This window comes from Astatotilapia calliptera, chromosome 2 (genome assembly GCF_964374335.1).
Source record: "Astatotilapia calliptera chromosome 2, fAstCal68.1, whole genome shotgun sequence".
Lineage (NCBI taxonomy): Eukaryota > Metazoa > Chordata > Actinopteri > Cichliformes > Cichlidae > Astatotilapia > Astatotilapia calliptera.
The window spans coordinates 5,523,924-5,544,918 of record NC_137423.1 but is presented as its reverse complement, the minus strand read 5'-3'; the positions used below and the strand labels follow the sequence as shown (position 1 = coordinate 5,544,918).

At 39.6% G+C, this 20,995-nt stretch overlaps 1 protein-coding gene across 6 annotated transcripts in view; it reads left to right on the top strand.

Moving 5' to 3' along the window:
- LOC113030834 (teneurin-3) overlaps window positions 1-20,995 on the top strand; it is a 132,220-nt gene that overhangs the window by 75,426 nt on the left and 35,799 nt on the right. For 4 of the 6 annotated variants that reach the window (XM_026182631.2, XM_026182606.2, XM_026182580.2 and 1 more), the window contains 10 exons: window positions 471-685; window positions 4,799-5,006; window positions 6,089-6,190; window positions 7,215-7,409; window positions 8,507-8,707; window positions 15,462-15,647; window positions 18,292-18,312; window positions 18,804-18,827; window positions 19,978-20,124; window positions 20,663-20,879. In XM_026182631.2, coding sequence (XP_026038416.1) covers window positions 471-685; window positions 4,799-5,006; window positions 6,089-6,190; window positions 7,215-7,409; window positions 8,507-8,707; window positions 15,462-15,647; window positions 18,292-18,312; window positions 18,804-18,827; window positions 19,978-20,124; window positions 20,663-20,879 — 1,516 coding nt within the window. The remainder of the gene's footprint in view (window positions 1-470; window positions 686-4,798; window positions 5,007-6,088; window positions 6,191-7,214; window positions 7,410-8,506; window positions 8,708-15,461; window positions 15,648-18,291; window positions 18,313-18,803; window positions 18,828-19,977; window positions 20,125-20,662; window positions 20,880-20,995) is intronic. The other 2 variants (XM_026182622.2, XM_026182613.2) reach the window with 1 other exon arrangement.

The following is a 20,995-nucleotide window of genomic DNA, read 5'->3' as shown; positions in this document are numbered from 1 at the left end:
TTCTGATATTTTGGCTCATTATCGTGCTCTAGGATGACCAACCAGTCGGTCTTCCTTTTTTCCACCATTTTGATAGCATTATGCTGTACTAGTTCCTGCAGTAGAGTGTAATAATCAGAAGGTGTAGTAACAAAGTCGGTTCTGATACGGGCTTTGCACAGAGACGAAGGCTGTGTGAGCGATCATTAAAAGTTGAGGCACCTATAGGAACTGTTTGCATTAACTTTCAGTACTTATTTCCATTGTTGTGAGAAAGCTGTTAATCCTTTTTCTTAATCCTTCAATATGTCTGCTTTTATTCATTTATTTATTTATATATTCATTCTTTGGGTAGTTTAGTTACTAGTTTTTGTATGATTTATTTGCTGGAATTCATACTTATTTTTGGAGTTCTTCTAAAACTTTTGGATGGTTGTGTTCAGTCAATATCACCTTAACTCTATGGTTTCGGGTTTGTTTCTCTCTTATAGGAAGGACTAGCGTGCTTCATCCGGAAAACAACTCCATCGATACTGGGCAGGTGGACATAGGGAAGCGAGTGGGTCAGAGCATTCCACCGGGTGTGTTCTGGCACTCTCAAATAAACATGGAGGAACCAGGCTTTCTTAAGTTCAACATTTCAGTACAGAAAAATGCACTGATTGGAGTCTATGGACGAAAGGGCCTCGCACCATCTCACACTCAGGTAAAGGCTTTGATGTAACTTCTTTAAAATTAGGATAGTGTGAAACTGAGTCAAGAAAACCAAAACACATCGTCTTATATTTGAAAAGTCCGATTGATAAGCGGTGAAAGCATATTGCTAGAGAATGTGCTTACTGGGGATAACTTGGATGGTTCTTTCTTTGTCACTAGTGTAACTAGATTTAGGACCCCAATATCTGGTCTCACCCTTGCTGCTCTGTTCAACTCTCAACAGATTTAATTACATTTAACGTCCTTCAATGGTGGATATGAACATAAAGTCAAAACAGTGAAGATATCCTGACGTTTCTGGAAATCCTTCCTTTTGCACTGCCTTTTTCTGTTGTTCTCAGTTTGTTTGCACATATAATACCCTGTATGTTTAATGTTTTGCATCAACAAAAATTATTGTACATCCAATTAAGGATGTAAAGATTTATTTTTTTAACCTTTTATCATTTATTTATTTGCACCTTTAGGGCACAACACAGTACTGACATATTAATCACCTTGTAAAGGCTTTTTAGCTGCTCAGTGCTCCATTATCAGGTTGTGTGCATTGGTTAATAGAGGCTTTTCACTAATGGGTGCCTGCTGTGTCTGGAAAAAAGGCAAACGGTGACACTGAACCAAAAACCGTAAAGTTTTACGAGCTACTGAAATCTCTCACCGAACACTTTTCTTAAGAATAATTACAGTAATTATCTGTGAGTTTATCACTACGAACAAGCCTTTTTTGCTTATATCTACTGAAGAGAGTTGTGGTGGCAGGATTTAGAAATTTGATTGCATTTTCTATTATCTGTGGAAGCCATTTCACTGTGTCCTAAAGAAGATGTGGGTGAAACTGACAGATTAAATTCAGATTACATAAGGGTTGTTTTTTTTTCCTTTGCTTTACTTCTATATGAATATGGGGGCTTTTGCAAATTAGAACTCGGTGTAGTTCAATTTTCTGCTCTCAGGTTTGATTTGCCCATGTGTGTGGGCATGCACAGCTTTCACTTCCACTAAATGGCTGCCATTTGCAAATTGAAGTGTTTCCAAAATGTCTGATGTGTCACTTGAATGGCATTTCTGGGTATCTGAATGTCCAGTGTCTAGTGATGGTGATGGAAGCACTCAGACAATGGCTATTTTCCACCACACTTGACAGCAAAAGCTCTTAGCTTCACCTTCTCGACATTCTCTCTTAGTAAAGATGGGCTTCACTCAAGTGAAGACAGTTAGGGCCACTCTTGATGGAAGAGAGTCCAATGCAAGTGACAATAGGTGAGCTGGATTGCACTTTCAAGGTGAAAAAAAGGTAGCCCAACAAAATCAAAGACCAAAGGGTACTAATTAACAAGACACTACTTTTATGTCTCGAGCAATTGTTGCACTGACACTCAAGCTTGTCAATGGTGGGCACTGTGTCCATTGTTCCAAATTACATTCTATTCAGGTACTGGGGGCACAAATCAATGCATTTACTTAACTGAGCATGAAAGACCCCAATGAGAGATATTGACTGTTCGTCGTATTCACAGCTTGGAAGACAAGACTGCATTTAAGTGCAACAGCCTTTCCACCTTTCTCAAATATAGAGTTCCTCCATCTGCTATTGAGTGTCTCTCTGTGCTGATACAAACCAGAAGTTGGGAGGAACAAACTTTCCTTTTTTCTTTTTTTCTTCTTAGCAATTTGTACTCTGTTGTACGACTACGGCTTGTCCACTCAATCTAAAGGCATTCACCGCCTCTGAGCATTCCTCCTCTGTCCATGGGGCATCCAGCAGTCTCTTCACGCTTGGTCTCTTGACTGTTACTCACCCGTATTGTTGGATTGAGATGAGTTGGGGAGGGGGCCTTTCACACAAGCTAATCGAGATGTATGCACTTGGCCGGGGAGTTTAGGGTTTCTGGGGTGAACTGTTTTATTACTTCTCCCTCAAGTCAACAACACAAAGAAGTCAACTTCCGCCAGGTTAATATCCCTACCCTGCCCCCCTGCTCTGCTCAGAACGCTTTAAATCACAGCATTGACTCTTCCTGCCCCTCGCTTAATGCTCTCTTCTCAGTCGTTTGCAAGTCAACTAAAAGGTCGCCTGGGCCTTTGAGTTTGTCACATTCCTGAGCACTAAATCCTGTTTTAATTCACCTTTTGTCCCCATTCTTAATCCATTTGGACATTTGTTGTGTTTCCGTGAGACAGAATATTCCATAGGTCCTCGATTATAAGTGTCTTTTTTTATCGCCCTTAATGTGGATTACAAAAGAATGTTAAAATTATTTGTAAATTCAGTTATTACTGAAATCAAATGATGAAGTGTTGACTTCCAGCTGAAATAAACGGAACATTTGTGGTCAAATTTTATAAACGTATGTGTCTGAATTTTCCCTTTAAAAGTGCTTCAGCTGTGGTGTCAGTCAGAAATCAATGGCTTAAACAGTTCATCAAAGCCCTCTGCAAACAGCCTCATCGCTGGATTTGAATTGGAGCTCTTTAAAAACAGCTACTGTGCCAATCTGTATGCATCCCACTCCTAAGAAATCCACAGACTCTGTTCCAGCCTGAGCCTTTCACTATAGGCTCAGTGCATCTGTGTCGCTAACAACTGCGTTAGCCAGGGGATCTGCTGTCTTCATCAGATGTACTCCTCTGCAGCCTGTAGCATGTTTGGGGATTTTTGTGTTACACTGTTTTCTGCTGCAGAGCTCTGTGTACCTTGCAGCTTCAGTCAAAATGAGGCTCAGGTGTCGAGCAGGTGCAGTGAGACCAGATGTACCAATTTACTCATTGGCAGGAATAACTCGTTACTCCTTGTTTACCCTTTAAATCAGTGTTTGTTTGGAGCTAATATATCGATATGCTGCTAAATTCCTCACATATAACAATAAAAAAGAAAACGCCTGAGGTCACCGTGTCTTTAAGTTGCATTTGTTCTCATTCACTAGCACAGTGCCTGTTCAGGGAGAGCCCAGGGCATTTTCTGTCCCTAAAATGTACACATTTTTCCTAAATGGCTGTTCGGGCAGTCTGCTGTTGTGAAAGCTAACAGATACATGTATCATGTTAAAAAAGGGAAGGAAAAAAGTTACTAAACACAGCACAAGAACATAAAATGAGATTAATGCCAATTAATGCACTTGCTAAATAATCAAACACAGACTCACCTTGCAAGAAAAAGCTACGTCAAATCAAATTATATGTGGTCATAAATGTTCATATTATAATCTCTTGCAGTCAGCGTTGGTTCTTTAGACATCTCACAGTAAAGTACTGTGTAACAAATATTTTAATCAAACTAATCACTCATCCAAATGATACCAAACTTGACAGTGCACAAGCATTGCAAAACGAATCATTGATTAGACTGATTCTTTTAATGATTTGCATCTACATTCTACTGTTTATGATATCCAATGCTGATTTGCATTCAGTACAGTGGATGGTTATTTCATGGGAATAATCTTGGAATCCATATGGTTATTTCTTAGCAATCTACAGATATCAAAAGAAAATTAGCAGGACCATTATCATCAATGATGTCGGTTTTCACTGCCTGCCAATCGAGTCTACTGACTTAAATTTGAAGAAACTGTGTAAAATGTGTATAGACGTGATTGAGAAACGTGGCATTTATTTATATTCTGGACAGGTGCTCCTGAACTGAATAAATGAGAATTTTTACTATCACCATTATTACATTATCAATGTTAATTTAGCAGATTGTAATAAACACATTGCCAGCCTGTCTGTAAATTCACTCCCACCCGACGTAACAATATATTTTTGGAACATTTCTGAGCATTTGCCCTAGAGCCATATCAGCTCTATCAGTATACAAACACCTCTCCAAACCACATCTATCAACTCCAAATAGCTTTCACTGAAAAATCAACATTTATTATACTCTGAATATTTGCTGTGTACACGAACCTGTTATGGCTGTCTTGCTTTACAACTAACTTTGAGTCCCTGTCAGACTGTGCATGCAAAGCATTCAATATTTAAAAAGATCAAAACTTTTTGAAAACTCTCTCTCTCTCCTTTACTGTCTGATTTAATTAGGCTGACATTAAAGGTCCATCTTTTGCATCTGCTGGAATCTGTTCTGGCTTTTGTTTTGCAGTATGACTTTGTCGAGCTACTGGACGGCAGTCGGCTTATCGCCAAAGAGCATCGGGCTCTGAGTGAACCGGACACAAGGGCCCGCTCAGACCCAGTTGCCGTCCACCAAGCCGGATTCATCCAGTACCTGGACTCAGGAGTGTGGCACTTTGCGTTTTATAATGACGGACGGAACGTGGAGACCGTGTCCTATAACACCATCATCCAAGGTATGAGGACACACATCTGCTATGAGAATGAGTGCAGTTGAAATAGTGCGTAATAACATGTTCAGAAGACTTTAATTTAGCTGTGCCTGCATGAACAAACACTTAGATATTTGGAAAATCTGGCTGCCACACAAACATGCTGAGCTTTTTAAACTTTGAGAAAGCAAGGAGGCAGATCTGGGCTTCCGTTGGAGGGTAGTGGATTATTGTGCTCAACACTATAATGCAAGACCATACACAGCATTGATCCTTCCCTCCTAACAACCTCTTCAGTGTTCTGAAGTCTGTGAAATTTCCTTGTGGGTTTTGCGGTAGGAAAAACACTGAGGTTGAGTTAACGTTTTTTTCTTTTTCTATTTCCTTCGGGGGTTCCATTGATCTGGCCCTACAAATATAAAGGTATTGACGTGTGAGGTCAAAATTGCCTGGGTCCGACGCTAGCTCAATGAACATCCAATACAAGCTAGAGTAATAACAAAAAAGTTTGCCCCCTTAACGCAGATCAAAATGAGGGTCCCAGTCTTTTGGGGGTGCCTTTTATGAGCGATGGTCTGTTGAATGAACACAAGATCTGTCTGTAGGATATGTCAGATTAACTTCAACTCGGAGAGGATTTGAGTTGTAAACACTCAGGAGATTGCATTGCTTGTGTGGGCATGATCAGTCATTCAAGGGTTTGGGGTGGTGGTGAAGCGTTAGAGGAAATAAGAAAAAGGAAATTGTGTCAAGGAAATACATTTGTTGTAATTTGAAATGCCTTTGTGGCTTTTACTTAACATGGCTTACATGGGAACAATTGGTCTGCAGAATAGTGTTATGGAGGCTTAGACCTTATTCAGACATGGACAAATAGCTGTAAATGTATGCCATGACTGATACAAGCACTGCAGATAAGAGATGCTTAGAAATTCTAAATTAATGCAGGGGGGATAAAAGAAAAATTGCTGGCTTGGCTGGCTTGCAGTATTTCACACATTTTTACAGTTGTCAAATGTTGTATTAAAGAGGAAATTTAGATTTGTTGTAATGTGACAATCTGATGAGTTATTAATTGTTGGAATTACATGCTGCTGTACCCACAGAATCGGTGACAGAGTGCACACACAACTGCTATGGGAACGGGGAGTGTATGGCAGGATCGTGTCACTGTTTCCCAGGATTCATAGGACCATATTGTTCCAGAGGTAATTGCTCAGCGTCTTTATTCATCTTAAAGGGTCAGTTCAGCTAAATTAAAAACAAACAAAGACAACTATATATATGTGTGCTTTAGAAAATTGGATTGCCATAATATAACTGAAGTAAATACACTTTTGTTTTTATAATGGTATGTTTGTCAGTTGGTAGGTTTCCAGCAGTCTCAAACTAGAAATACAGAATTTGCTGTTTAGACAGTTTAAAGAGACTCCAGTGGATATATTCATGCATTGCTTGTCCACCAGAAAGAACAGCTCAAATATAATATTTGCTTATGTATTGTACAGGCCTTTTCTGTGTGTAGGTCTATCTATCTAGCTATCTGTGACCTGCTCCTGTAAGACTGAGGTGCTTCCTGTTCTGATTCTTGATACGATTTGTGTTCTGGCTTTTGGTCATCACAGGCTATAACTGTACTTGCACTTAATTGTTGCAGTTTCACATTATTGACAACTAACTCCAGCATCTTCATGACTTTCCATTTGGAACCATGCAGATGTTCCTGCTTCCCAGATCAATTTGCTTAAAAAAAAAAAAAGTGATATATAGTTACGGACAGAAGGTCCTGAGTTCAATTCCACCACCTGCTTTCTGTGTGGATAGTGCTCTCCAGGTACTCCAGCTTCCCCCCACTGTCTAAAGTGCAAACAGCTGTCTGTCTCTAAAGATAAGAGGAAGAGACTGGATGGAGAAATAGATACATTTTTAACTATAAGTTCAGTTTAAAACAAGTGCACAATCGATACGTGAATACGAAGTTGTATCTGGGAACATAATTTGCCTACCAACCACTCTAAAGACTCGAGGAAGTTTTCATTCTCTTGGCTGTTTTTTTGGCAAGCTAAGCCTGCGGGCTTGCTTGCTTTACTTTTAAATTATAGACAAAAAAGGGTATCAGATTTCTCATGTAACTGCAAATCTACAGTATTTCTGATGTTTTTCCCATCTACATTAGATGAAAAACAAAAAGCAATACAGAATGATAAAAATGTACCTGATGTCTTTCTTCAGCCGCCTGTCCAGTGTTGTGCAGCGGTAACGGCCAGTACACCAGGGGGCGCTGTCAGTGCTACAGCGGCTGGAAAGGCACCGAGTGTGACGTTCCTGCGTCCCAGTGTATTGATCCTCAGTGCGGGGGACATGGGCTCTGTGTTGCTGGAAACTGTGCGTGCAACACAGGACACAAAGGAACCAACTGTGAACAAGGTAACCTGAAAATAAGAATTCATCCCTCCGGATTCAAAGCAGCAAGATGCAACATATTCCTGTGTGAAGCTCGGGGGGAATCGACACAGTCCATTGGTGAAACAATTGGTGTTTTCGACTCCACCAAGCAGATAATGCTTTGGATGTCGTTATTGATACGGGTTGTATGAATTAACTCCCTCTTAGTGTTTCGAACACATCAGGGTACAAGCTGGAACAGATTGAGCAGAGTCTATTGATGCAGTCACCTATTGGAAGGCTCCACAGATGAAGACACTTGTTAAAATCAATCAGTCAATGGCATCTGTTCCTCTGCTTACTAAGGAAGTGCTCCTTCTTCTCTCTTGTCAAGCTCTTTCACCTCCCCCGTTCACTTCAGTACTTCAGTGCATTCAACTTTATTGATCTCCATGCAGACAAAAAGCAATTATAAGCTCAGATTTACAGCTTACAGGAGCTTTTGACCTTACATGTAAAATGCTATTAAGTTCTTTAATGAATATACTGTGGTTTTCTTTGAAGTGAAACAATATGGGAAGGAAACATTTATGGGAGGAAGCTGCTTTTGTAGCTCCAAGTAAGGGCTCCAGTTTGACAAATTGGCAAATAATCATTATCAGCGTCCGAGTAGATATAGAAATGCACGGCGCAATCAGAAAAACGTTGCAGGAAATTATCCCTTGTTAGTAATGGGTTGATTATGTTGGTCATAATTGCCAATTATTAACCTAGATCAGCAAGTTGGTCTGCAAATTGTTAATAGTAATTGATTGTATCTGTCTAGACACTAATTGTGCTGCTTTTCCTATCGCCTGTAATGGAGCATAATTATGCTGCCAGTATGTTGGAAGCACCCTATAATATACCGTAGAGGAGCTGGTTGAACATAGGGTGGAAAATTACTACTGGCCACCACCAAACCCTGCAAAAAATTTCAGCTGCGCCTCACCAGCCATCATCTGGCACTCAAGTATTTCCACTCTAAAATGATTTTTGGCTGGTAGCAGACTCAAAGTGGCCAGGGTAAATAAGTAGGGTTATATCCAATCTAAAAGTGGTAAACTGACATTGCTGTCACACTTGCTGTGTGTCCTCAGTGGACTGTGTGGACCCGACGTGCTCTGGTCACGGAGCCTGTCATCATGGCGAGTGCCACTGTAACCCAGGCTGGGGAGGGATCAGTTGTGAGATCCTGAAGAGCACTTGTCCAGAGCAGTGCTCCAGTCACGGCACCTTCAACACCGACTCGGGAACCTGCATCTGCGAGGCGAACTGGACAGGTGCCGACTGCTCCATAGGTCAGAACGCTTTTTCGCTTTCTTTCCACCTCCTAAAGCTATCGTGTGTGGGGTTTATGATTTTAGGTTATGTAATAATTATTATTTTCAAAGTCATTAAAGAATAATTCTATTTAATAATTCATTTTAATTAATAGTTTGCTCAGTGAAACCTTAATGTGATGAAAAACGGTGACACACACATACCTTAAGGTCAAGAAGAAATCTGTGAATTGGAGCTAAATATGAAATGAATAAAAACGTATCACACTGGATCTCAGCAAGACCATTTACCTTGAAAGGTGACACACTATTTAATACCGTTCTATTTCGTTCCTTTGCTTTCCTGTCAACCGACTAATTGAGCTTCAGCTTTAACTTGATTTTCATTAATATAATGACAGAAGTTTGCCTAGTTTGTGTCGCAGCTCTGCTTTTGGTCTTTTTCATATTTTAGGCACCTTTTCAAATTCTACACATTTGCCAAAATAGAATTAAAGCAAGTTGGTGTTAAATCTGTAGTCTTTTATTGTATTTGTCTGTCGCATTGCTGATTAGTGCAGGGTTAGATCCACAAACAAGTCAATGCAGACAGTGCAGCGAGATCTATAGTATTTTTTTTTTCACTTTTTTGTGGAAGAAGTTTCTCTAACGAGTAATTGGTACCACATTTCTCTGCGTGTATTCCAAATAAACTCCCCCTCTTGCTGTGCACAGACACCGGGTATCGTAAACAGCAGATGTATAAGCCTTTATTACCGGTTTTAAGTTGAAATAAAAGCTGTCTCACACAGTGCGGTGCATCTACTTCTGGTTATCTTATTAAGAAACCTAAGCAACAATTATTTAAATTTTGAATAGAAATTAAAAAAAGGAATTAGAAGAGAAATTTGTGTGATTTATGATTTGATCTTTAATAATTTACAAAAAAAAAAAAAAAAACGACACAATTTGAGGTAATTTATCACTGATGTTTTTGAAATATCATTAAAAGAACATTGAAGAACAATTTGTTTTCCTAAATGAATATGCCACGTTTTGGAATGAACATTTTAAATCAGTCATAAATCAGTGTTTCTCAGCTTTCTCACACATAAAGCACAAAGGAAACAAAATTATTCATTTGTTGAGTTCCACTGAATCATAGCCTGGGACTGCACCAACAGATAATGATGAATAGGAGTTTGGCTGACTGACATTTCTCATCTGAAGAGCCATGAATACATGTTGCTTTGGTGTTTTATGAGCACTGCTGTTGGTTACACCTTTTTTATACCACCCCGTTTCTTGTTTATTTTCACAATACAACATTTTCAACTAAAGACAGTATGTTTTATGATGAGGAAGCGTTCCCAAATGGGCAAATGGGAATAACAATACCAAATGTCTGTTTACATGACACAAGCACTCTAAAATATCTGAAAAAAAACCCCCAAATCTCAGCTGTTTACCAAGTGAAAGTAAGAAAGTAATTTCACCTGACTCCAGGAAACAAACTCGACACAAAGGCTTTGTTGGATATAAGGAGACAAATAATGACATGAGTCACTCATGTTTGGACATAAGTCTAGACTGAAATCTGTCCTAGTTCTGCTAAGTTCATGCTTTGCTTTTCTTCCTAAACTTTCTTTGTTAAAAAACCTACAAAACCAGCATATGACTTTGCTTAAATTGGATTACCAGATCTGATGTTATGGGTTTTGATTTGCTTACCAGTTTGAACCTAAATGATTTTTTTTTTTTTTTTAAAAGGAAAAAAAGGCAACTGCCTCATTTTGTCACAGGCTGAATAACTCAAACTGCCGATGTGATCACGCCGTCAAAGTTGTGTAGTGAACACTTGTAGCATGTGCAGATTATAAACGCAGCATATGTTCAGAACAAAAGCGTCGACTCCACGCTACTTTTCCTTGACCTGGCATATGTTCTTCTTGAAGAACAACACAAATGTATTTTTAACATCATAAATGCAATGTAGTTTTGCTGCAGCTTTAGGTTTATTTTCGAGGAGATGAGAACAATTAGTATTCCCAGCTGCTCACAGCACACCCTTTTCATTTGTTACCAGGTTTGCATTCAGGCGGTTTATCTCTCGACACAGGTAGGTGACATGATAGTTCAAAGGCTGGCCCCTCCCATCTGTTATCTGTGCGTGAGATGTAGATGATTTATTTGCAGTTCCCTACACTATTTCTCTGTGCGTTAAAACCAGAGAAAAACACATGCTGAGTCAAACAATTAAAACCAGAAAGTTGGAGTTTGTTTCAGTCAGTATAAAAGGCTGTTGAATATATTACTTTTGGCTGAACTTCAAGCAGAAATGAAAGCATAAGAAGGCTGGATGGTACGTTTGAGATGCCTGTGCAGGCTTTTTGAAGCAGCATGTTGCCAGTTTGGTTGGCACTCAAGAAAAAAAAAAAAAGGAATTTTGTTGGTGAAGAAAATTTCTTCTTTTCTTTTGTGTCTCACTTTATTTTTTGTTTTTTGAAAGAGAAGTCATTTGTTATTCTATTAAACCTTTTGACATTTCAAACACAATCCTCTCACTCAGCAAGATATCTCAGGCTTGTCAATAGTGAGGGAGGCCTCAGTGCGGTCCACAACTTAGGGAGTTTACTCACCTGGGTGGGTGGAGAATTCCTTCGTAATTAATGCTGCGGTTCTTCTTTAATTAAATAAACTTTAATTAACAAGCGCATAGCATGAATCGACCGCCCACAACCTCTCAGTCAGGGGCATGTTAAAGGCAGATAAACACTTTTGGACTAATGAAAAATTGATTGCATAGATTCTATGGGAAGGAGGTATTCCTTTGGAATTGAATGACTCCTCTCCAGAGGCACACTTAATATTCTACAGTGTCGGCTCAGCTTAATCAGAACCATCCAAGGTCCGTCAATCGAAGAAAAACTCTATTCAGAATGCTGGAACAGAGAGTTAAAAGAGCCTCAGTAAAGGGGATGAACATAGGAAAAGCAGCAGGGGTGGATTGGTTTTAAAAACAAAAAAAACCATGAACATCTAAGACTTGTTACATTTTGGGCAGCAGAATGAAGCTGGCTAATTTGCTTTCACTGACAGCTATACCAAGTTTTAAAAAAGCACCTAACTTTTTCGTCATGCGGCTCTAAATTTTCTATAGCATTTATAGTCACTTAGAATTTGAGGACATACTTGAGCTTCTTTCGTCTCGCACACTGACGGCTATTGTCACAGCAGAAAGCTTTATGGCTCTTCTGTTCGAAAGCTTTGATAGAAGCTCTTAGTTCCAGGAAATCAACATTTCTTATTCCCAGACAAGAGCAGCCACAGATTGTTGAGCATTAGCTTTAGCCTCGTACAGACTGATTTACTTACCACCCATGGATTCAATCATTTGAATTTTGTAAAGATAACACAGATTTATAACAGCTGCTCAGTTTTTTTTCAGAACTCCATACTTGAAGACATGCTGATCTAACATTTTATAAGAACCCACTTAAATCCATAACCCTCGCCTCAGTCTGCCAAGACGCCATGCAAATGAGTGTTCGTAATATGTAAAACCTTAAAAGTGGTTGTTTTGGAAGTTTTTGGATACACAGTAATTGCAGTGTTTCATTGTTCAATGCTTTTATGGTGATGACAGGCTTTGTTTCATTTGATGGTAACCACACTTGTAAAAAAAAAACAGTTTGTGAAATAATTAGAATTTTAAAAAAATAGTTACAGGAGCTACAGCAAAAGCAAGAAATTAACTGTTGATTGTGCGCGTGCTGGAAAGAAATGTCCTTTTATTACGATACTGTCATGAACATTAGTTTTACTGAAAATGACCCTTCTGTTTTTCTTTTCCGTCCTCTTTCTTTCTCCCTTTCCTATCCCTCACTCGTGTCTGTTCCGTCTGTAACAACTGAAAATAAAATAAAATAAATAATAAGAACAAAGGTCGATCAAATGGACCAATACGGCAATGCCACGATGATCCATTTGGCAAAGTAAATCCATTGGGTATCCTTGTTGGTCTTCAGACAACAATTCTGATGGCTAAAGAACCAAATGGGACAGGCAAAAAAAATAAATAAATAAAGTTTTACTGAAAATGGGAGAAAGATGTTATTGAGAAATAAATTTCCTATCAGCTAGATGTCGAATGAGTCATACGTTATTAATAAGAAGACCAAGTGCTTATTTTTATATACCTATAAAGAGTCTATAAGTGATTATTTTATACACTTTGCTATCTAAAGAAGTAGCACAAGCAACTTCTCGGGTTAAGGGGAAGAAAAGAGAAAAGTCCAAGGTGCCCATTTCTTCCAAATGCAACTTGTTTTGGGCTCGGAAAGCAGATAAACCTTCATAGACTTCCGTGTTAAAAGGCCAAACTTGAGAGAAGAAGAAAAGCAGGTTTACAGCCTGGTACAAAAGAAAGAAGTTTATTTTATGGGATTATTTTTCTATGTATTATCCGCTGGTTAAGTCTGACGTCATTTCCAGGTCCAAAGACTCCTTTGGTTCCCAAAATCAAACACTCAGGGGCGGGTAAAAGTTAAAAACAGTCTGAATTCTTTCAGCTCCAACAAAATAATCAGTGTGGCTGTTCTCCCAGGTTTTTCAATAAAGTTTAACATCCAAGAAGCTATGAAAACAGGATTTACAAAGTTTAGTGGAGTTGGAACTTTGCAAGAAGTTAGCTCTTTAGTTTCCCGCTAAAGATGATAGAATATTTTCTGATTGAAGTATTTCGGGGAAAAAACAACAACAAAAATGGCTTTTCTATCATTATGGACATAAACAGAAATGCAAAAATAAATAACAACGACATTTGAAGAGTTAGTAAAGGTGGGTTACCTGACTTAGAATCAAATGATAAATAATATATAATAAATTTTTTCCCTTAGTAAAAGGTTTTGTTGAGGGTAAACGGGCAAAGCCAAACATGAAGCAAGAAAAATGCTGAAAACAGAGAAAAAACCTCAAAAAACCGTTAATAGAACGTCTAAGATCACATCCACAACACGAGGATGGTTTTGAATATATTGATGTGTTGTTTGAATTACTGTGGAAAAAGTCATGATCCAAAGCTTAATATCAACGGTGAAGCGCAGGATAGTCGAAGAGCACCTGCTATGGTTGACTTTTGACAGCAGTACAGTATGTCAAACATTCACACAACCAATAGAAACACAGAATGACCAGAGCAGGCTCTGTAATAGACAGAAATTCCATATTACAGGCATAGCGCAGCAGCCAGTGCAACCATAATTTCCGACTTGGTCAACCTAGCGGTCGGCGCACAGCATGTCGCTTTTTGTGTGAAACGGCCCTGATTTTTTTCTGAAGCATCCACATAGTCATAGAAAATGATTCTTTCTATTAAATAAAACAGCATTACGACACGTTAAAAAGACTGCAGCCTCTGTGGATGCAGCAGGATCTTGGACCACGAAACATGATTGATACAGCACTGCTTAACAAGCGAGAGGGGCTTCTCTGAAAGACAGGTGGTGGTTTGACAGACTGCTAATTTGAGTCACTGAACTGGAGCTATCCTCCATGTTTGTAGTGTTTGATCCTTTTAGCACATTTTAAATTTAATTATGTTACAAATTTTACGTTTTTTGTGGACAGTTATTTAAGATCGTGCTAGAGCTCTCGCTGTTTTTTTTCTCTTCGTATTTCTTTGTTTTTTTTGTCAATCAGTGAATTTCTAGCATTATTTATCCATCCATCCACTTGCTTCCACTCGCCCTTACGACAGATGGCATGTTATTATTTATGTTGGTGCTAATTAGCAGGTACTTATCTGTGAGATGCATCCATATAGTGTATGAATGCACCCTGCTAGCCTTAGCTGATAACTTGGCACTCTACCCTTTCGTCTGGCTCCAGACTACAACATGGCAACTCCCCAAATACCGAACTCAGAGATTCAAAATGGTGCAAACAAATGGCTGAATCTTATGTTTTCAGAGCTTTTTCTTTGTTTCTTTGTTTCTTTGTTTGTCTGCACCTTGCTGAGAGGCGAAAGGAATGTGGGAGGTGTGGCCAACACGAGTGCTCCAATGGGACATACAGAATATTTGAATGTTATAACCTTTAATTTTTCATTTCTTCAGTGTGCATTTGAACTAGTTTCAGTACACCCCGTGCATATTGCAGTGTCGTTTAAAGGCTACATGGGAAACATAGGATTTTCACCTGGATCCATAAAAGTGATCATGTCATATGTCAAGATTAATATGATAAATTGTAGATGAAGAAATATTATTTTTTCTTACCACTCAGTCTGCATTTTGGTAAAGTAGCAGCAGGATAAAACTTAAAAGGACATTTTTTCTATGCAAATTATTCTTTTTTTTATGTCTGTCGTGCATTCCAGTCTACACTCTTTTTAAAAAGAATTGTTTCCACAACAAGTCCACTGAGATCCATATCGCACAAGAAAGCAGCAAAGGCCTGACATTTCCCGTGTATAACGATGCGTCTTAAACATTCTTTTAACAGATAGCAGTAATTTTGACTCTTTAGATGAAATAGTGTCAGACATTGAAGTAGTTGCCTTGCAGTGTCGGGATTTTTCTTGCATGGTTTTTATGTCTTGTTTACAGTTAAACTTATTGGCCCACTTTAACTGAGGAAGCTCACACTTAGCAAACATCAGAGCGTTTTTTTTCTGCGTTGGCAGATGCATCTATTCAGCATACAAAAATACACGAGTCTAGAAGGGAGGGGGAAAAAGGACTTTTCAAGGAACAGAAGCTACATGTCTCCATGGCTCTTTGTTTTGCGACAGAGGTGTGTGTGGTGGACTGTGGCCCCCACGGCTCCTGCATAAGTGGTGTGTGTCACTGCGAGGAAGGCTGGACAGGACCAGAATGTGAGCAGAGGGACTGTCACCCACGCTGCATCGACCACGGAGTCTGCCGAGAGGGCAAGTGTGACTGCCACCAGGGCTGGACGGGTGAACACTGCACCATCGGTGAGCCATGGTGACACATACAGTAACGTACACCTACACACCCTTGACAGAAGGGCACAAACTGCAGAGGAAATTCATTTATGGGCAGATTTAAAAGGGCAGCTCTGGAGTGTGAATGTCAGTATTTTCAGCGCAGCTTCAAGCATCAGGCACAGATTGTGGTACTGCTGTCGCTGCTTACCTTTTCAATACAACTACCTTAGCATGGCAAGTGATGAGTAGTTTTTGATGATATTCACAGAGCTTAGAGGTAAACAACTGCGTCTTGCAATCCAATTTTCAGAGATCACTGAACCAAACACTGTATCCATGATCTTTATCCTTATCTTCCTTTTGTTTTAATGTTTATTTATATATTTATATATCTTCTAAACATTTCTGTGTCTTATAACATTTCTTCTAAATGTCTGTCAGACACAGTCAGCGTTGGAGGGTAACTCAAAAAGATTTACTCTGCTACATGTTTATTACGGATTTTTAACATCAGTTTATCAAACCTGTCGCATTTTTGAAACTATATAAGACCTTTTTGTCTCAATAACTAACCAGATGCAATAACAAAGCACTTCTCGTGTAAATATTTAGGTGCTGGAGAATAATCCAAATTTTATGGTATAAACACTTTTACAATAATTACTGAGCATTTTAGTGTCAGATTTTCCTTCAGAGTGACTCTATTTACACGGTCTTGCTGCTTTTTCAGTAAAAGCTTTGAGTGCTTCCACCCCCACTAGCTTCGGTGACTATACTGAACATAATAGCACCATTTTTCAATGTATTCATTCCGTTCATTGTTATTAATTTGATGAATTTTATTATTTATTTTAAAAAAAAATTTGTTGGCTGCTGATCCTTTTGGCCACCAGCTTCTGTTCAACAAATCTATTTGTCTTTTACCTGCTGTCAAATATTGTGGTGAGTATAAATGTACTGGAGGTGGATTAAAACTAGAATTAAACCTTGGAAACAGAGAGAAACTTGACAAAATGAATTTCTGTTACAAGGTTGCCAGTTTTGCTTTTAAATCAAGATGTAACGAAACATTTTCCAAGTTTAAAAAAAGAAGCGCCGGGATCTTACGCACAGATGTTATCTCGTCTCTTTAGAGAGAAGAAAAAAAATCTTCTTGCGACGCCGTATTACAATTAACTTTGTAATTTAGAGCATCGGTTTAGATATTCAACCTTTCGCCTGCTGAAGTGATGCCTCTTTTAGTGAGTCAAGGGCAGGTATTTAGGGAGCCAAAAAGCCACGGGTAGGCCTCTTTGGAATATCATTTTCCTGAAATGGCAGTGCTTCACCTGGCATTAATGAGGATAATGAGTTCTGAGATGTCACTTCCTATTGACCTTTAACTCAAGCTTCCTTCACACCTTACCCTTTGTCAAAGGTCCTGTAGTTAAACCTTGACCCGCCGCTTCAAGCAGCATTCCCCCAAGTGTAATTTCCAACCTCTCAATGCCGACACATTCTCTCTGAAACAAAGATCTAGCACTCCAAACTCTTGAACCCTAATTATGTATTTACAAGTTCTCTCATCAGCAATCCCGCTGTCCACAGCGCATATCCATCTCCAAGGGGAGACGAGATTGCAGTGAGGGAGTTGTTGGAGGGGTCACATTCCTGATCTTATTAATCTTTCCCTCCTAAGCGCCGACTGTGCATCATCCATTTTCGCTTTCTTTCCTTCCTTCTGTTTAAGGTTCCCAGCAGGAAAGTAACTCCTTGCTTTGGATGCAGGGTCAATGAATAGGCAGTGCGTTACCTTTTCTTGGACGACTGGGAGCCTATTTTGTCTTTCAAACCCTGAATAACTGCCATTTGCACAAAGCGTCTTTTAATCACATTACATGGTCAGAGTCTGAATAGAGGACTTCCTTGGCCATTGTATTGTCACATGGATCTAGATCCTGTTTCATATGCAAGGCTTAACCCATTGTCGCTGCTTTCTCAGTACTGCAGTTTTCCGCTAAGGTGTTTTTGATTTGTCTTTGTGTGCTGCTGGTTCGTTGGCACGCTGTTGTTAAAATCGCTGAAGGAGAGATGATGGGGGAAAAAAAGTATAGTATTCTGCTTCATGATGCATTCATATTGGAATGAGGCCGAGCCTATACTCCTGACAAGCAGACAGTAAAATGTTTTGAAGCAGACCCAGATGAAACTGGCTCATACACTCTGACAACAAAGAGTGTTATAACACACAGATATAAAGAGAAACAGTGCGCTCGCCGTTATTTTAGACCATCTTTCTATGGCAAAGTAAATCAGCTGGAGAGTTTTAAAGTGAATATTTCACTGGGAACATATTGCCGAATTCTTTTATGTTGCTTCCTGTAGACAGAATACAAATCATTATCGGCATCTATAATTCTGATTAATCACTTAGTGCTTTAATTAACATCTACACTCACTTTTTAAATGCTAGATGTTTCCTCTTGATGTAGCAAAACTGTGGATCCATCCCTCTAAATATGCTGCTTCTCTTTCTTCTTCTTCTCTTACATAAATGTCCTACTTGTCAGTTTTCCCCCCTATTTACATATCTTTAACTAACTTTTTCTTATGTCCATTCTCTTTTCTATTTTATGTTTGTGTGCCTGCCTGTCTGTCTCTTTGCAACTCCGTCTTGGCTTACATGTATTAGCCCTGGATTCAAGAGTATCAGGTAACAAAACAAAAAAAAAACACTTTACACTTGAAAATGATACACTTCACTCTAGACATTTTTTTCTGAGCCAGCTGAACACCTTTATTTTGCTTAAAAATGTGAACTGTGTTAGCAATGGGTGAGCTCACTGCTTCCCTCTCTTTCAGTAATATCAATAACATCCTGTCACTCATGCTTAATATTAGCTATTCGGCTCAATCACCATAACCACTGTGATACATTCAGAGGAGAGAGATTGAAATTAGAGCAGCAGCTAACACGTGGGGAGGACAGCAATAATCTTCGGGAAAACTACCTGCAAAGCTTCTTTTCCAAATATTTAAACCAAGTTGGCAGGTACATCAGCTTTATGCCAACCACGGTTTCCACTTTTTGTACTCCCTGTAAGTTACAATAAGTAAATGTGTTTGTCAGTCTTAGCTCTCTGCCACCACAGCGATAAGTAATTTTCTTTTCCAAATGTTTCCCTTTCCTCGGTTGTGTAATAGGAGCAGTCAAGATAGGATATAAAGGTAAATTGAACCACTACCCCCCCAAGGGAGATTGTCACGAACAATCCCTCCCTGCTCTTTGTCTTTCCTAGCACGGCGTATATACACCTGTTTTATGTCCAAGTCGATCATAATGTTTCTGCTGTGATCCTGCTCCCCTCGATATGTCCCCTCATTTCCTGTCCGTCCTTACCAGTCTCACACCAGACTCCACGGTCCCTTCTCCTCCCTGTCTTAATTCCCTGTGTCTGCCAGATTAAACGCCCTGAACTGGTGTGGTTTAGTCATGTTTGGGCTCCCTGTCTTCACCCTCCACTAAAAGGAATGCGATCTGGCAGCAAGTGCACTGTTTTCTGTAAATGTGGAGACTCTAGACCCTCCCTCCTCTTCTCACTCTTCTCCCTGCTATTTACATACACTTCCTCTTCCCTTTGATGTTGCTGTTACTTCACATGAGTGCTTCAAACATCTGCAATGTACTACTCCTGCTTTAATTATATTCAGGCAAAAAAAAAAGAAAAAGCAATGAACTTCCAAGACAGTGTTTCGAGCTTCTTAAATGGGATTTGTGCAACTTTTAACTAAAATAAAAGAAGAAGAAGAGCAAGATCCTTGAAATTCTGATTCACATATAAACAAGAAAATTGTTGGGGAATTGACATTAAGAGACTGCAGTTCATTTAAAAATCACAGTGTGAGGATCCATGTAACCTTAAAAGATGCTACTTCAAAAAGAGCCATCCAGACTTTGATTTAAACACAAAATCACTGCTGTGAGCATTTGACTCAACAAGCATTCGCAGCATCTCCCACTGGCTTTTCAACAGTAAGTAAACAACTGAGATGGTTTGTTGTCCTTTTATCCCATGCATTTCCCTTTACGCTGTGGTTGCACATTATAGTAAAACTCATGTGAAACGACCGTAACGCCTCACAACTCCCCACCTCCCCTGCCCCCCATCCCCAGTCCTGTTGGAGGTGTATTGTACCGTACGTTCACTTATTACTGTCTTTTTTCTTCTTTTTTTTAATCATTTTTGTCCCTCCTTCTCCTCCGTCCACTCTAAAAGCCCCTTTCGCTCTTGTCTTCTCACCCCTTCCTCGCCTTCTCATCCTAATTTCCTCGTCCTGATGCGTTTGGCTGTTTGACATATACGTGATGTGTTGACAGACGGCTGCCCCGGGCTGTGCAACAACAATGGGAGGTGCGTCCTGGATCAAAACGTCTGGCACTGCATCTGCCAGTCAGGATGGAGAGGGCTGGGATGCGATGTAGCGACCGAAACGCTCTGTTCAGATGGCAAGGATAACGAGGGAGGTAGGAAGAAGTAAAAGCTTCATACAAATTGTCTTTTTAGCCTTGGAAAAAAAAACTGGTGCGTATCTCTTATTGCACCAGACAGAAAACTGGCTTTGATGTGGCTCCTCGGTGACATTGCAAACAAACAAAACAAATCAATCATACATAAAACATCACTGGAAAGAATATGCTAATGTAGAGGCAGAGCAGATTGTTAAACAGCATGCTTTAAAATATACAGTAGATCAATTATAAAGACTTGTTGGCACTATATATTAAAACTCTGCAAGCTGGATTTCTAATGAACTTCTCCTTGGCCTAATCAACACCCCAGAACTTTTGAGGTTCGCGTGTGGCGACAGACACTTCACACTCTGTGTCAGTGCAGGATCTCTGTCGGTGCTTTAATGAACTTAAGTTCATGTAAGAAGTCATCTTTGTGTATCAGAGGTGAACACAGTAATAGAGATGCTTATGTTTTCCTTCGTCAAACCCAAACATATCCAGGTCAACCGAGCTTTTCCTCCCTGTCTTGATCGCCCCTCCTGTTTTCCAGACGGGCTCATCGACTGCATGGATCCAGACTGCTGCACTCAGATTGCCTGCCAGGGTCAGACCTACTGTCGTGGCTCACCTGACCCAGCTGCCATCGCAAGCCAGAGCCAGAGTTCAGTCGCCCAGTCTTCTTCTAAGAGCTTTTATGAACGCGTCAGTTTTTTGATCGGCCCCAGTGGCAGTCACGTGATACCCAGGGATAACCCTTTCAACAGCAGGTAAGCAGCTTAATGAGTTACTGACAGCTTTTTAATTATTTGGATCCAGTTAGCTGTTTGCTGTCTCATTACCGGTAGAGAGGCACACCTGTGCAGCCCCTCGAAAATGTCGTAGG